This window comes from Acinonyx jubatus, chromosome D4, assembly GCF_027475565.1.
Source record: "Acinonyx jubatus isolate Ajub_Pintada_27869175 chromosome D4, VMU_Ajub_asm_v1.0, whole genome shotgun sequence".
NCBI lineage: Eukaryota > Metazoa > Chordata > Mammalia > Carnivora > Felidae > Acinonyx > Acinonyx jubatus.
In genome coordinates, this window is record NC_069391.1 from 19595886 (window position 1) to 19612119 (window position 16234).

The window sequence follows — 16234 nt, forward strand, 5'->3', positions numbered from 1 at the left end:
AGATTCCCTTGCATGTGGAGCAATTAGAACCCGGCATTGCTTATAGAGAAATGTGGTTTAATCCTTCTAAAGCCTTCTCAGTCACTCCTAACCAACCTAATGAGGAAGTGCTTCGGAGAGGCTGGTGAGTGTAACAGGTGGCTATAAATGGATGCTGTAATAAATGCCTAGAGCTTGAGGGCACAATTCTGCTCATCTATTGGGTGCCTCCATTTGGTGCTCAGGGCCACAGTGACCAGTGGGGCAGGTTGTGCAAAACTCTGCAAACAGCAGCCCTAGGGGGATGGAATGTGCAGCCGGCGCAGGTATACAGAGCTGTTTGCTAAAAAGAAGAGCATGTAGGGGGGGACCTGGGTGGCTCAGTCGGTTAAGTGTCCGACTCTTGATTTCAGCTCAGGTCATGATCTCACAATTCACAGGTTCGAGCCCTACATCAGGCTCTGTGCTGACAGCGTGGAGCCTGCTTGGGATTCTCTTTCTCTCCCTCTCTCTGCCCCTCTCCAACTCTCTTGAAATAAACTTAAAAAAAAAGTTTAATAAAATAAAATGCAGAGCATGCAAACATGATAATATGCAGGAGATCCCAGGTGGCTTCAACTTTAGCCAGGGAACCAGGCACAGAAGCGTATCACTCCAACATAATAGGACAACTCGGGGGAGCAAGAGAATGGGAAGCATTTTGCACCCAACTTGGGGCTTTGGGGAAGGCTTCCTGGAAGAGATGTTTGCTGGAGTTTTCTGAGTGTTGAAAGGGAATTGGCTGAGGAAACAGGAGGGGAAATGGTATTCCAGAAGGGGGAACAAAATAAGTAAAGTTGGAAAACAGAGGCACAACGTGGGAGGGGTGTGAGGATGGCAAATGCCAATGTTTGGAATGACTAACATAAAAACCTGACTCAGAGTGTGATGGGAGGTGAGGGGTGCAGAGGGTCGTCAAAAGTGTTATATTCTAGGAGAGTAGGTTGGACCCTATCCTGAAGGTGATGGGGAGGGCCCAGGTGAGTTTCAGGCAACCAAAACAACATAGCCCGATTTCCAGTGTTTGCAAGGTGAACATGGTGAGTTGTTAAGAAGACAACTTCTCTTCCTAGCACTCCCTGTGTCATCCCTGACCTCAGAAAGGAGAGGAGGAAAGAAAAATGATGTCTTATGCCATAGTACTGTCGACTAACACTCATACCTATGATGAGAAGCCCAGTCTGGCTACAAGTGAGAGGATGTGCAGTTTGAAGGAGTGTGTAAATTCCGGTATATCGCTTACTCTTCTAAGTGCTTTATAAATATCAACTCACTTAGCATAATAACCCAACAAGGTTAGTACAGTTACTACCCTGGTTCTACAAAGTAGGAAACTGAGACACGGAGAGCTTATACGTCTCCGAAGGTTACACTAATACCAGTGGCAGAGCTGGGACTTGAACCCAGGAAGCCTGATTCCAGGGGTGACACTCTTAACCAACCAGTTATGCTGCCCTTCACAACGATAGGAGAGTGACACTCATTTATTGCTCCAAATTGACTATTCATTGACTACTCTTCAAAAATGGACCCTTTAAATCTTTTCCTCTTGGCAGCTGGTATAATGTTACATTTTGTCAGTAGGGGGTGCTGGAGATATTGGAGGAAGAGGGCTTTCCTTCCTGGTTCTGGTGAGCTCTTGGTAGCAGGATCCCACAGCCCAAGAAGTTCCTCTAATTATCTGGCTCTGGCAGTGCACACGGCTTCTCAAGCACCAGTTCCTGCCACGCAGAAACTTCTCCAAATCAGGTTCCTGCAGTGTAGACAACTTTCCAGCACCTGGATCCTGCATGGTAGTAAGCAGTACTTAGCAGCCAACAGCTTCTCCCAGTGCCCACCATCAAACTGGGAAGTGCCTCCATCTCTGAGATAGCTTTCCCTGGCACCTTAAAGTGCAGATTTCTAGAACATCCTATCAACACGGCATCTCAAGAGATTTCTCTGCATCCGGTGAGCCATGGCCATGTCCTTCCCTACAAAATCCAGATTTCAGCTGGGGATGGGGCAGAGAGATCTTCCTTGAGGGGCTCTATCTCAGCCCTAGGGGTAATGACTGCTCCTTACATGTGGTGCTCTTCTTGTATTTTTTTTTTTATTCTTTTTAGACTTTATTTTTGATAGAGACAGAGCGCAAGTAGGGGAGGGGCAGAGAGCGAAGGAGACACAGAATCCAAATCAGGTTCCAGGCTCTGAGCTCTGAGCTGTCAGCACAGAGCCCGACACGGGGCTCAAACTCACAAATTGCAAGATCATGACCTGAGCCGAAGTCGGACGCTCAACCAACTGAGCCACCCAGGCGCCCCATGCTCTTCCTGTATTCTTTACAGTCTCTTTACTTCTTACTTCCAATCCATGATTCAAATTCCTTGTTATACTTAATAATTCTTTATGTTAAACTTCCCATAGTCAAATTACCATGTGGCTTTTGCCTTCTGATTGGATCCTGAGTGACACAACATGTAAGAAGAGGCCTCCGAGGAGGTTAGGACACCCAGTAATACAGGCATGAACTAGGATGGCAACACTGGGATAGAGACCAGAGCCCCGACTTATAGATTTCTCAGGCAAAGCTGGCCGGTTCCTAACTCACAACCATACAGAGAAGATTCTGGGAAAGGAGGTTCTTGATTTCTTCTGCCACACCCAGAGCTGAGAAGGGAGGTGGTCCTGAGGCCAAGCTGACAACACACAGATCATTTCCTCTTGGGCTGTGCCAAGTTGGAGGAGCCCATGGGATGTTTGGGTGGCCATATCCAGAAGGAGGTTGGAAATATGTAGCAGAAAAGGGTAAAGGAACAACGGCTGGAAGGAAGCAAGAGGGCTTGCTAATCGTGTGTGCATGATCAGTTCACTAGGCTGTAGCGCCTCTTTGACTCAGGGGGACACCCCCCCCCCCCCCCAGGAGCATCAGTCAGGTGAATGGAAAGGACACTTCCCCGGGGCTTCTTTATCTTTGGTCCTCTTCTGCTGCCGGTTGTCACGCTGCTTCATGCCCTGGACCCATCCTCTGACCCAGATCCTTCTTATCCTATGCATTCCTCACTACCTCCCATGCCAAGGTCCCACTCTCCTTCCCCAGAGAACCCCACATTCCTAATGTGCTGGAACCATTTCCTGCAGCAGATATAACAGGTGCTTTGCACGTAAAAGATGCTCCTTAAATGTCACTTCCTGCTTCAGTTCAGTTAGAAGCCACTTCACAGAGGGATGGGAAGAGGCTTACATCTTATGAGTTTGCCAAAGGGTTTTTAGCCTCAGGGTAGGATCTTTCTTTGAAGGATTTTCGAACAATAACAATAAGAATAATAACGGAGGCCACAGCTGGAATTTCCCTCTAACTATGGCAGACTAGATTGTATCAGAATGATCCTCCTGCTGAGAGCAGTTTAAAAAGCTGTAGTTTGTTGGGGTTTTTTTTTTTTTCTTAAATCTGTTTGAATGCATCAGAGAGTGCAGAGAGTTGAAAGGGACATTGAGGTCTTCTGACCTTCTCAAGGCACCTGCCAATTCCTAAGCAGGGTTGAAGAGGCTGAAAAACTGAGGGGGGCGGGCTTTTAGCAGACTCACAGCTTGGGGCAACAAAAATCAGAAGTTGAGGGCTCACCCTGAAGGAGGGATTCACCCCACAGGAGGAGTCCTGGTTTCAAAAAGTTTGTTTTTTGTTTTTTGAACAGGTTTTCAGTTAAAATCCCTGAAGAGGTAGTCAGGGCTAACCAGAAATGGACCAGGCCTCACTAGGACTGAAACCTAGAGTCAAATCTATCCCACCCCTACTTTTCTCAGAACCAAAAGTAAATCCTGTCTAAAGTAATATCCAGAGTGGGGGCACCTGGGTGGCTCAGTCGGTTAAGCATCCGACTTCAGCTCAAGTCATGATCTCACGGTTCCTGAGTTCAAGCTCCGCATCGGGCTCTGTGTTGACACCTCGGAGCCTGGAGCCTGCTTCAGATTCTGTGTCTCCCTCTTTCTCTGCCCCTCCCCTGCTCATGCTCTGTCTCTCTCTCTCTCTCTCTCTCTCTCAAAAATAAACATTAAAAAAATTCATTAAAATAAAGGAATATCCAGAGTCTTGTACATCTCTTCAGCTGTTCATTTGTCAAAAAAAGTCTAATATTCAATCCAAAAATACCAAGAATACCAGAAGACCAACTGACCGAAAAGCAAAAGAAAACCAATCTAACAGAAGAACCAGAAACTGGAGTCAGCAAACATCCACTTCAGAACACCGAAGAAAAGTGATGACAGGAAAATGGATCGTTTCAGCTGAAAACTGTAACCTGTATTTTAAAAAGTCAATTAAAAATTTTTAGGACTGGGGCTGAAATTAAGAACTCTGTGGAGAGGATTAACAATCAACTAGACACAAATAAGGGCAAGAGTCATGAAGCAGAATGTGTAGGGAACCTTCAGACTGAATCAGGAAGAGCCAGAAGAACACGAAACACAGAGAGCCACAAAAATGCAGCGAAAAGGTGTTCGCAAGCCTGTCGTTAGAGCCTCAGAAGGAGAGGGGAGAGGGGAGGCCGGAGGCTACATTGAAGGAAGCCGTGTCACAGATTCAAGAGGCACTGGGAGCCCCCCAGCAGGAGAAGCAGAAAGGAAGCGACACCAGGAGGCATCAACACGCACACCGCAAGCCCACAGCAGAGACATAGCCATCACAGCCAAGGGACTGAGAGCTGACTCTGCAAACAGAAAACAATGAAAGCCAAGGATGTCTTCCAAAGTTTTAAAGAAAATTAACTGTAGTGCCCTAGGATTCTTGACAGACCAAAAATACCTTTCAGAATTCAAAACAACAGAGGCTTTCCGGCCAACAAAAGCTCCATCTGTCACCAGAGGATTGGTCTTGGAAGGAAAATGCTAACGAACGGTACTTCCAAATGCGCTCGGTACTATGCTATACTAAAGGAAATGCCAAAGGTTAGTTCCAGGAAAAGGGGAATATTCACAGGTAAATGTGCAGAGATGCAGGCAGACACAAAAAGTAATAAAGAGGTAACAAATAAAGAATAATAGAAAGTATACGTGTAGATAGATAGAAGTGTAGATAGATCTAAATGAATACTGGCTGCATAAAGCACTGATAATAATGCCTGTTGTGGGGGTGCCTGGGTGGCTCAGTTGGTTACGCATCCAACTTTGGCTCAGGTCATGATCTCATGCTTTGTGCATTCGAGCCCTGCAATAGGCTCTGTGTTCACAGCTTAGCGCCTGGAACCTGCTTCAGATTCTGTGTCTCCCTCTCTCTCTGCCCCTCCCCTGCTCATACTGTCTCTCTCAAAAAAAAAAAAAAATAAGCATTAAAACAAATTTAAAAAATAATGCCTGTTGTGGTTTAAAATAGAGAGAAGGGCCGTTTCAGTCGGAGGAGTGTGTTGTGTGACTCTTGGTCTCGGGGTCATGGGTTCGAGCCCCACATGGGGTGTAGAGATTACTTAAATAAAACTTTAAAATAAAATAAAATACAGAGAGAATTGAAACCCATGATAACAATGCACAAGAGGCAGAACGGCGAAAGGGTTCTAAGGTCTTTGGATTGTCCAGAAAGTGGCGAAAGTACTCTCTTGGACTCAAATAAGTCAAGGACACATGCCTAACTGCAGTGACCACTCAAAGCACAGACTACATACGTCCTAGGCTACTAGAGGAGAGATTATGAAAGAAAAAAATCTCAATGCAAAAGGAGACAGAAAAAAACAGAAAAAAAAAAACCAGAAAAAAAAGAACCAATGGAAAATAAACCATACGATGGTACCAGTAAGCCCAGACCTATCTAACACATCAGCAAATGCATTAGACATAGCATAGGAAATGCTCCAGTTAAAAAGCAGAGAACAGATTTTTTTTCTTAATTTTTTAATGTTTATTTAGTTTTGAGAGAGAGAGAGAGTGCATGCAAGCAGGGGAGGGGCAGAGAGAGGGAGACACAGAATCTGAAGCAGGTTCCAGGCTCTGACCTAAGCTGAAGTCGGATGCCAAACCAACTGAGCCACCCAGCAGCCCCCAGATTTTTTTTTTAATCACACATGCCCATAAGAGGGGCACCTTCAATACAGAGATGCAGATAAGTTGAAAGTAAAAATCTGAACAAAGATATACTGGGTAATCACTAATCCAAAGAAAGCTAATGTATCAAAGTAGATTTTAAGGCAATAATCTAATAGAGATAAGAAGAGACATTCCATAAAGATGAAAGGGTTTCAACCCATCTGGAAGTTTTAACAATTCTGTATTCGTGTGCATGTCATAATAGAGCAAAACTTGTCAGAAGTGAACTAAGAGATATGCTCACACAAAGACGTGTATGTAATTGTTCATAGCAGCATCATTCACGAAACCAAAAAGTAGAAACAACCCAGCTGAAGAAATATAAACAGAATGGGATACATCCATGTCATGGAATATTATTCCGGAATAATAAGGAATTGATCATTAATACTAAAAAATAAAATCATGATATGTGCTCCAACATGGATGAATCTTGAAAATATTGTGCTAATGTTAGAAAAGCCAGACACAAAAGGCCACATACTGTAGGATTCCGTTTACATAAAATGTCCAGAAGGGGAAAATCCAGAGACAGAAAGCAGGTCAGTGGTTGTCAGGGCTGAGGGGGAGGGGGGGGATCGAGAGTGACTGCTAATGGGGATGGGTTTTTTTGCGGGGGAGGGGAAAAGGTTATGAAAGTGGTCTACAATTAAACAGAGGTAAAGGTCATGCAATCCTACGAATACACTGAAAACCACTGAACTGTATACTTTAAAGTGGTACGTTTTCTGCTATGTGAATTATATCAAAACTATGCAATACAAAAATGTGTCAGAAGTAAAAGGAAAAACAGAAGATGCATAATCATAGTTGGAGGTTTGCCACTCTCGGTCACTGACAGACAAACCAACCCCAATCAGTAAGGATACAGATGTGAACAACACAGGTCAAAGCCTGCACAAATGGACTCAGCTAGCAAACAGCATGGAGCAGCTGAGAAATGCTGCCGTCGATGGAGCCCTGGCTTTGGACCCTACGACAGACCAGACCTTGTACTTCCCATGCAACGCCTCAGCTAAACCCCCCTTATCATCACACACCCCCTTATGGGTGAGGAAATAGAGGTACAGGAAGAAAAGAGAGGGTAAGCATCTGGCCCAAAGTGACCAGCTTGCTCTTGACCTCCCTGCCACACTGTCTCCAGGGACTGAATTTCAGAGAGGTTTGACTAGAATCTTTATTCCCATAAACACACCCCGTGGTGCTGGAGTAATGCCGTCTGAGGCAGACTGAATCGACGTGAACTGTTAATGACCTACTACATCAGCAAACACGTACACTGGGTTCCTACGGTGTAGAAGCCATAGTGAGAGATCAAAAAAACAAAACAAAACAAAAAAACCAGCAACAATTTATTGTGCTCTGACTCAAGCTTGTAGCTCGAAGTTGCAAGCACTTTCCATTCTTTATATTATCTCATTTTCACAATACCTGCCGGTTGCGTATGCTAAATCCTCATTCCATGCACGAGAAGTGACACCCCAGGGTGGCAAGGGACGCTGCTCCGAGGAGCGGAACCTGGATCTGAGGAACTCCAGAATCCAGGCTCTGAGCCCCTCCCTCCGCACCCACCATCTGCACTGTCTCCGTGCCTGTCCTCAACACAGAGCCTTAAAGCAGGGTGCGTGTCCAGGTATGGGTTCTGAGCTTCGCACGACCCTGTGAAGTAGGCAAGACAGAGATCACAGAATTTTCTAAAGGAGGAGAGCTGGTGGTGAAGGCAAAGAAAGCGCCTGGGGGGGGCACACGTGAATGCTCTGCCCACTAGGTGAGACTACCAGCAACTCGGGAAAAGGCAGGGAAGAACACCTCAAGGAGCATCTGGACGTTAGCCTTTCATCATTTAACACAGACATGTTTATTCTGTTACTATACTTACCAGGGTTTCCAGTTGGATGATAAATACGGGCTTCTAAGGAGCCCATTCACAGCCCACATTCCTTCTGTGGCAGGGGAGCGAGACAGCGACTGCCTTCATGAATTACTCTGATGGAGCACAGCGGCCCTGAGAGCTGGCTAAAGAGAAATGCCTAAGGTAGCCATTTCCCGGGGTGGGTCTATGTACACAATTTGTCTTCTCTGGGCCCAGAGAAAGCAAACAGTCAGACTGGCCTCTTACACAGTAAGTCACCCACAGGATTACATTTCGTGTTCACCAGATCCATTTAGAAAGAAGTAAACGGACACTCAAGAGAGGTTACGTGACCTGGCCAAGGTCATGCTTCTAAGGAAGCAGCATATCTGGGACGAGAATCCAGGTCTCCTGCTAACTAGGCCAGTGTTCCGTCCGCAGGTCCGACAGGTCTGGGACACCTCAGTCATGTAAGGCTGGAGGACCCTTCTACATGTGGATAAAGGCATAACAGATAGGCCAAGGGCTAGACTGGAACAGAAAAAGCCAGAACTTCAGCTTTAGAAGGGAAACTAAGAATCATCCAACTACCCATTATGTATTCATTTACATAAAGATGAGTAAACTGAGGACTGGCCAAAAGTCACACAGCTAGAAATGTCAGCAGCAGGACCAGAACCCAGGTCTGTGCCAACCACATTCAACTGAGCATAGAGAGCAATCTGCAAAGGCTACTCTAGAGATGACAAAGCCCTCAATCCACTGGGTTGGTCTGTTTTCCCCTTAGCAGGCCTAGGCCATGCACAAAAATTATAAGGTGAGAATTTTGTCCTTCAGAAACTGAGTCTAGCTAGAAAAATGCGCATGTGCACAGGAAAACAGAATTGATAACGTAAAACATCAATAAAGACAGCAGCTACATTAAGAATTTAAAGGAGGCAGAGAAGCAGAGCATGTTCTATGTTGAAAGGCTTCCTGAAGGAGAGGTAAGTAAAGCTGGGCTTTGAAGCATGCATAGGAGTTCAAAGGATGAGATCGAGTAGGTACATTAGTCCAGGAAAGAGTTTCAACTTATGAAGAAGTTTTGTGGGAGATGAAGCCAAAATCACAGATGAGGGCTGGGTCCTGCAGGCTGGGAGCCCTTAAATGCCAGGCCAGGTCTTTTGGATTTGTGCCTATGGAATAATTGGTCTTCAAACTTGCTCAGGAGCAGAGAACCTGAAAACCCCTGACCTCTTCATGGAACGTCATGAGTGACAGATTAGCGTCAGAAAACAGGACTGCTGCTCTCGGTCTGGAGTATAAAACCACAACCACAGGCATGCATGCCTTTAAACGAAATACATCCTCAAATCAGACAGAATCAATCTTTCCCAAACAGTCCCATTATCAGTTACATGCCGCTGGTTTCTCCCTTCTGCCTCCTAGAAGTCTGTGTGCTAGCAGACAACACAGGGCCATTGTTTGTCATAAAACAAAGGGCATGAGAAACTTACAAATGGAGAACGTTCTGAGAATTGACTTCTTTCCTTCCGATTAGGAATTCTGGAGGCCCAAGACAATGCTACAAAGAGCAGAGTCCTCTCTGAGGTTCAGTTTTCCTGTCTGACAAGAAGGAGCTGAGGACAGGACCATCACCTGAGACTGAGCTCTGGACACATGGTTGGCCCAGTAGGGGCATCTTCACATTTTCTGGGCTCTCCAGACAATGAAGGGCATGGGAGAGGCCTTCCATCCATGCCCATGGTTCTAAGCAGCATAGAGACTGGTTTGGAGTGGGACCAGCTTGGCAACCATCAGCTTCTGAAAGGGCCAGGGGTCAGCATGGGATGTGGAAAGGTATTCCTGTGCAGAGTCCTGAAGCAAGCACGATACCCATGCTCTGACATGACTGACGGTCTTCCAAGTGCTCCCAGATGCTTCTCTCCTCCCCTGGGGCTCACCGTCAGCCGCCTGGTGCTCCTGAGCCTTCCTGAGGACCTTCAGTCTTGCAGGAAGCGGAGTACCTTCCTCCCTAGGTCACCTGGCCAGGAATGGGCAGCACCCAGTACCCAGGATGTGGGCTTCTATGAGCTGGCAGGGGCACGGAATCCTTGGCGAGTCTGTGTGTCGTGTCCCCACTGCCTGGGGAAGCTGCGAGGTCACCAGGAGCCGGATATAGTAGCCGCCAAATACCGCCAACAGCTGCTGGGCCATTTCCTGGAAGAGGCAGGGAAGCAGAATGAAGGCCACAGAGAAGCATCTAATGTACGAGGGGAAAGCCAAGTGGTCCTCACACCCCTGGACCAGCAGTGATGCTCACTGGGAAGAACCCCACCAGGTCCTCACCTGGGGCTCTTGGGAGATGTGTGGCCTGGTCTGGAACCCCAGCTTTGCAGCTCACCCCGTGGGGTTCCTGCAGCCTCAGCTTCCTTACCTCCAAAGTAGGTGACCTACCTGAACAAAAAAGCTCTGGAGTGCCAAAGCACTAGAGACATTACCACTGATTTATAGCAACCGATCACACACACACACACACACACACACACACACACACACACACACACTGGTTCCAGTTTCAAATGTCAGTGAGACTATAAAACGCATGAGGTCAAAGTAATGCACTTGAAAATCACTAGTAAATGAGGATGGGGTTAGGGGATCATCCCCATGACGGCAGGATTCTTCAATTCCTACAAGGCACCTGCTGGCTTTCTTTAGACAAGTACTCCTACTATATGAAAAGTTTGCTTTTAAAAAGCAGATTTATCACATAAAGGCAAATACTTACATGAGGCATATAGAGTAGTGCATTCATAGAGACAGAAAGTAGCACGGTGATTTCCAGGGGCTGGGGAAGGGGGGAGAGGGGGAGTTCGCATTTTGTGGATACGGAGTTTCAGTTGGGGAAAATGAAAACATTCTGGAGATGTTTGACGGTGTTGGTTACACAATATGAATGTACTTAAGGCCCCTGAATCGTACGCTTAAAAATGGTTAAGGGGGCAAACTTTCTATTATATCTATATCCATATCTATATCTTTATCTATATCTATATCTATTTATATTTTCTGTAATGAAAAAAACTTAAACAGTAAAAAAGAAAAAAAAAGAATGTAAAAAATTGGATTTAATGCATGCTCTTATTAACACATTTGTCTCCAAAGTTCCATTAATTGGACTGGCAGCTGGGATTCCAGGGGAAATGCTTCGGTCCTGTAGGTGCAACACTGAAGGCTTACACAATCTCCATGAGCGGTCAGCATGTAATAAAGTAAGGTATGAGTCACATCAAAGCTATTCGTGTCAGTAGAACTAGTGATGAAGAACAGGCTCTCAAATCAAAAGGACCAAGTGGGAATTTGAGCCTAGCCCCCGACGATGGACCTTTGCCTTGCCGAGCCTTTTTCTTCAACAGGAAAAGAGGGAAAATCACAGCACCTGTTTGGGGGAGCTGGAGTGAGGATTAAATGGGCTAATTGATAGAAAGCCCCCCACCTAGTGTTCCTGGTGTTTCCTTTGAGTCATCCTTGGTGCTAGAAAATACTGAAAACCTCAAATAGTCTGCCACTCCCTAATTCAGATTGGTCTCCTTGCCAATCTACTCTAAAATCAACAGCATAAGGAGCAAAGAACCGTGGCAAGAAAATTGTACTTAGAATTAGGAGGGCTGGCTTCTGCCCTTGGCTTTGCCACATTCTCCCTTGCTCGGTGACCTGGGGCAGGTCAGATAACCTCTTGGAAGCCCATTTCACCCGACCAGGAAGAGGAAACATAATCCACGCCTCACAGGGTATGCTAAAGAGTTTTATGCATAATAAGAAATCTGTTAAAATGTAAGAGGTGATTATAACTATTTCTCTATCTTTCACAGGCGTTGGTTTCCTATTGAAATATGATGGTCTATCTGGCTATGCTGAGACTTGGGCACTGATTATATTTTCCCTAGCCAAGTTACAAAAGGTAGCTACTTTAAAAACATGTGCATACACGCTTGATATTCATGACAGGAAATTGTATTACTACTGGTTCGAATGAATTTGGAAAAATAATTTAAAAGACCCATCAGATTTAACAGGCTATGTCATATAAACCCAGGCATGCCACAGTAAAGTACATGACCTTATCAATCTTTTCTGCTCTAAAAAAAGTCAATGGGATTCAAGTGAAGACATTAATATATTTATCATTCTCTCTCTTGAGTCCCATTTGCCAGTCCCCCTACTCCCCACCGATGCAAAAGGGAAAGTCTGGGCTGGTTTGCACCTTTAATCTTTCCCTGAAAAGAAAATTCAGGTGCTTCCCTGCATCACAGCATGCCTGAGGTCACCCCTCTCTGCATGTCTCCCAGTCAGTGGGTCCAACCTCATGGAGGACACAAGCTGAAAACCACACTATCAGATTTCTGGTCATATCAAACCGACAGCTTGGGTGGCAGGGCCTGATAGAACTCGGGCTAGGGGCACTGGAATTCAAGAGAGATGCCTATAAGAGTTACACATCCAACTGCAATTTAAGTAAATGGATGGATAGATGCCAGACTGATTGAAAAATAGATTTAAAAAATGACCTGAATACTCATTAACATGTTTATGGCTAGGTAGGCTATGACCAACCGATCAACATGCAACAACCAGACATTCTGTGGAGCTACCAAAAAGAATACCCAAGATATTAAAAGATGGAGGCGGAACCCAGTAAGCAGAAAATGATTCCTAAAAATTATTTTTTCAAATGCTAGAGTAAGGAGGGACACCTGGGTGGCTCGGTTAAGCATCCAACTCTAGCTCAGGTAATGATCTCACGGTTCATGGGTTCAATCCCCGCATCAGGCTCTCTGCTGTCAGCGCAGAGCCTCCTTTGGATCCTTGGTTCCCCTCTCTCTCTCTGCCCCTCCCCCACTTGTGTGCGCATGCTCTCTCTCTCTGTCAAAAAATAAACTTAAAAAAATGCTACAGTAAGGAAAACATATATTGAAAACTAGTAAGCTAAAAGATACGTATGGCCTCTACCTACTCAGTGAAGCCATCTTCCCTGGGATTTACAACTTGAGGCCCCACACGGACTCCACACAAATACCCTGTGAGGGACGGTGGCCCTGACGGGCCCAAGTGCCCCTTACCTCTGGCTCAGCCTCAGGCACGAGCTGGCGAAGCTCAGTCTGCAGGAGTGGCCTCTCCTCCGAATGAGGACTGCCGGGCAGGAGAGGGGCTTCCTCCAACAGGTCCTCAGGCCCCTCTGCTGTCTCGGGGCTCACTCCGGTTTCCATGACAACACACAGCTGGCTCAATCTGCTTCTCAGCAAGGACTGCAGAAGAAAGAGAGACAGGGCTTGGATGATGTCCGGAGTTGGGTGGTATGTAGCAGGTTGGGTCACTCCCTGAATAGACCCCACAGAGGACGGATGGATTCATCTACAGACTCAGATGTTGACCTCAGGAGTATCTGGAACTGAGCCACATTCGACATATCAGATAATTACCTACAAAGCTCCCTACAGTCTTTAATGGCTTCGAAAGCATTTTTCTTTCCATGCTGTCATTTGCTTTTCAAAGCACCCTGGGTCATGGGTATCTTTATCCACATGTTACAGATGAGTCAAGTGCAGCCCAAAGGCCTTGCCCAAAGCCACACAGGAACAAGTGGGCTGGGATCGGGCTACACCACAATTCTGACTTCAAGACCCCACGCCAGCACTGCCAGGGCTCCAGGCAAGGCTGATCCCAGGGAAGGAGCACAGGGCTCTGAGACAGGAAGGCTGAGCTCCAAATTGGGCATCACCAACTGGCCCCATGACTGCATTCAGGCAGCGACAAGACTTCTCAGAGCCTCGGTTTCCTCATGTGTCAGATCAGAGCAAGAACGCCCTGATCACAAATGATAGGAAGGCATTTTGAACATGGGAAAGTCGTCTAAATACCTGGTACTTTCCCCAAGGTTCCCACTGCCAGAACCTTTATTAGTATTATTGTTATTACCATTTATTGTTAATCTAATTGCTATATTATTAATAAATATATATGCTCACTCTAGGAAATGTAGAAAGTGCAATTAGCTGAAAAGGAGACTAATTGAGATCTAGTTAAAAAGTAATAATTCCCTAAGCAAAAACAACCACTGATTCTACATGGGTGTTCTTCCTTCCAAGTAACTTTTCCTTAGGCATTTTTCCAACACTGAGGAAATGCAATCTACGCAATGTGGCCTCCTGGTTTATTTTTGTGTGTTTGTTTTTTCACTTGAGGCCTCTTACCTCTTGGCTAGTCTTCATCTCTTGAATGTGGTCAGACAAAAACTGCACACAGTTCTCCAGGTCGAAGTAGACGAACCAGAGCTGGGGAGAGAAGCCATGACCGCTGAGGCTCAAAGCCAGCCCGACCCTGAACTCTCCATCCCTGACACTATCTTCCACCTCCTGCCTCCTTGCTGGAGTTCGGCCCTTCTGAGGACAAGCATGTTCTCTGGCGGGAACGTGCCATTCTGCTCTCTCCTCAGACTAGCGAAGTCTCCTTTGTACAGCCGGGAGAAAGATGGCTTTGTGTGCACATTTGGAAAATGTCAAACCCTGTTCAAAATGGCTGCAGCTCCACTTCCTACAAGTCACTGAGCATCCCACAGAGATGCCAAAGCATCCCAGACATCGCGTATCCACCTGGAGCTACCACCTTCATCCTCAGGGGCCGGGGTGCCTTGCTGTCTGGAACCCCACATACAAAGGAGTGAAACCCTTCAGTCACCCACCCCCACTGCTCAAGGCCAGGAGGGAGGAAATCCAACTGGGGTGCTCTGGGAGGAGGGGGGCAGGGTAAAAATTACTTCACCATTATCTCCCCTTCCTCCTCAACCTCAACAGTCCTCAGAAGGTCAAGTGTAACACAGCCAGGCCAAAACCCTCCAAGTTCACTTACGATATCTTGTCGACTCCATACCTGCCAACATCACAACTGAAGTTCTGCAAGAAGCTCGTAGTCCCTGCCTCAATGCCTCCAGCCACTGACCACTTCCTCTGAATCCCAGACCTCCTTCCTCCCAGTTACTGACCCATGAGACCCAAGGTCACATCACCTTGCCAACGAGTCTCTCCACTTTCTTAACATCAAGGGACGCTTTTCAAAATGAATTTCTTTTTTGCCTTTTATTATGAAAACTTCCAATCAGATACAAAGGTGGAGCAAATGATGGGGCACCTGAGTGGCTCAGTCGGTTAAGCCTCTGACTTCGGCTCAGGTCATGATTGCACGTTTCATGAGTTCCAGCCCCGCATCAGGGTCTGTGCTGACATCTCAGAGCCTGGAGCCTGCTTTGGATTCTGTGTCTCCCTCTCTCTGCCCCTCCCCCGCTCATGCTCTGTCTCTCTCTCAAGATAAAATAATCATTAAATTTTTTTTTTAATTGGGGCGCCTGGGTGGCTCCATCAGTTGAGCGTCCGACTTTGGCTCAGGTCATGACCGAGCGGTTTGCGAGTTTGCGCCCCACGTCGGGCTCTGTGCTGACAGCTCAGAGCCTGGAGCCTGGAGCCTGCTTTGGATTCTGTGTCTCCCGTCTCTCAGCCCTTCCCCTGCTTATACTCTCTCTGTGTCTCTCAATAATAAATGTTAAAAAAAATTTTTTTTTAATTTTTTAATGAAATAATTAACTTCCAGCTGCCCATCATCTTGGGTGGATCAGTGGTTCTCAGTTTATGCCTACTCTTTTTATTTTTTTTAATGTTTTATTTATTTGAGAGAGAGAAAGCACAAGAGTTCGGGGGTGCATAGAGAGGGAGAGAGAGAGAGAGAGAGAGAGAGAGAATCCCAAGCAGGCTCCAAGCTGTCAGCACAGAGTGATGTGGGGCTTGATCTCACGAACCTGAGCCAAAGTCAATAGACAGACACTTAGCCGACCAAGCCACCCAGACACCCCAGTTCATGGCTACACTTGTTTTATTTATCTTTACCCCCATCCATTACTCACCCAGGACACCTGGGTGTCTAACATCCCGGATGTTAGAGAAAATCCAAGGTATTGTATCAGCTCATCCTAAGATACCACAGTACTTTGAGACTGAAATTATTTTTTAAATTATTTATTTTAAAAGATGTCCCCCGCCCCCCCCGGGGCGCCTGGGTGGCGCAGTCGGTTAAGTGTCTGACTTCAGCCGGGTCAGGATCTCGCGGTCCGGGAGTTCGAGCCCCGCGTCAGGCTTTGGGCTGATGGCTCAGAGCCTGGAGCCTGTTTCCGATTCTGTGTCTCCCTCTCTCTCTGCCCCTCCCCCATTCATGCTCTGTCTCTCTCTGTCCCAAAAATAAATAAACGTTGAAAAAAAAATTTTTTTTTTAAATAAATATATAAAT

The 16234-nt window shown here is 46.3% G+C and overlaps 1 protein-coding gene across 9 annotated transcripts in view; it reads right to left on the reverse strand.

Moving 5' to 3' along the window:
- The window catches only part of TMEM268 (transmembrane protein 268), a 57612-nt gene that overhangs the window by 15102 nt on the left and 26276 nt on the right, over positions 1-16234 (reverse strand). For 5 of the 9 annotated variants that reach the window (XM_053204721.1, XM_053204722.1, XM_027034928.2 and 2 more), the window contains 3 exons: positions 14155-14235; positions 13024-13209; positions 7895-10120 (listed from right to left, as the gene is read on the reverse strand). In XM_053204721.1, the coding sequence (XP_053060696.1) occupies positions 9941-10120; positions 13024-13209; positions 14155-14235 (447 nt within the window). In that variant the 3' untranslated portion in view covers positions 7895-9940. Of the gene's footprint in view, positions 1-7894; positions 10121-13023; positions 13210-14154; positions 14236-16234 lie in introns of those variants that run through there. The other 4 variants (XR_008291021.1, XR_008291023.1, XR_008291022.1 and 1 more) reach the window with 1 other exon arrangement.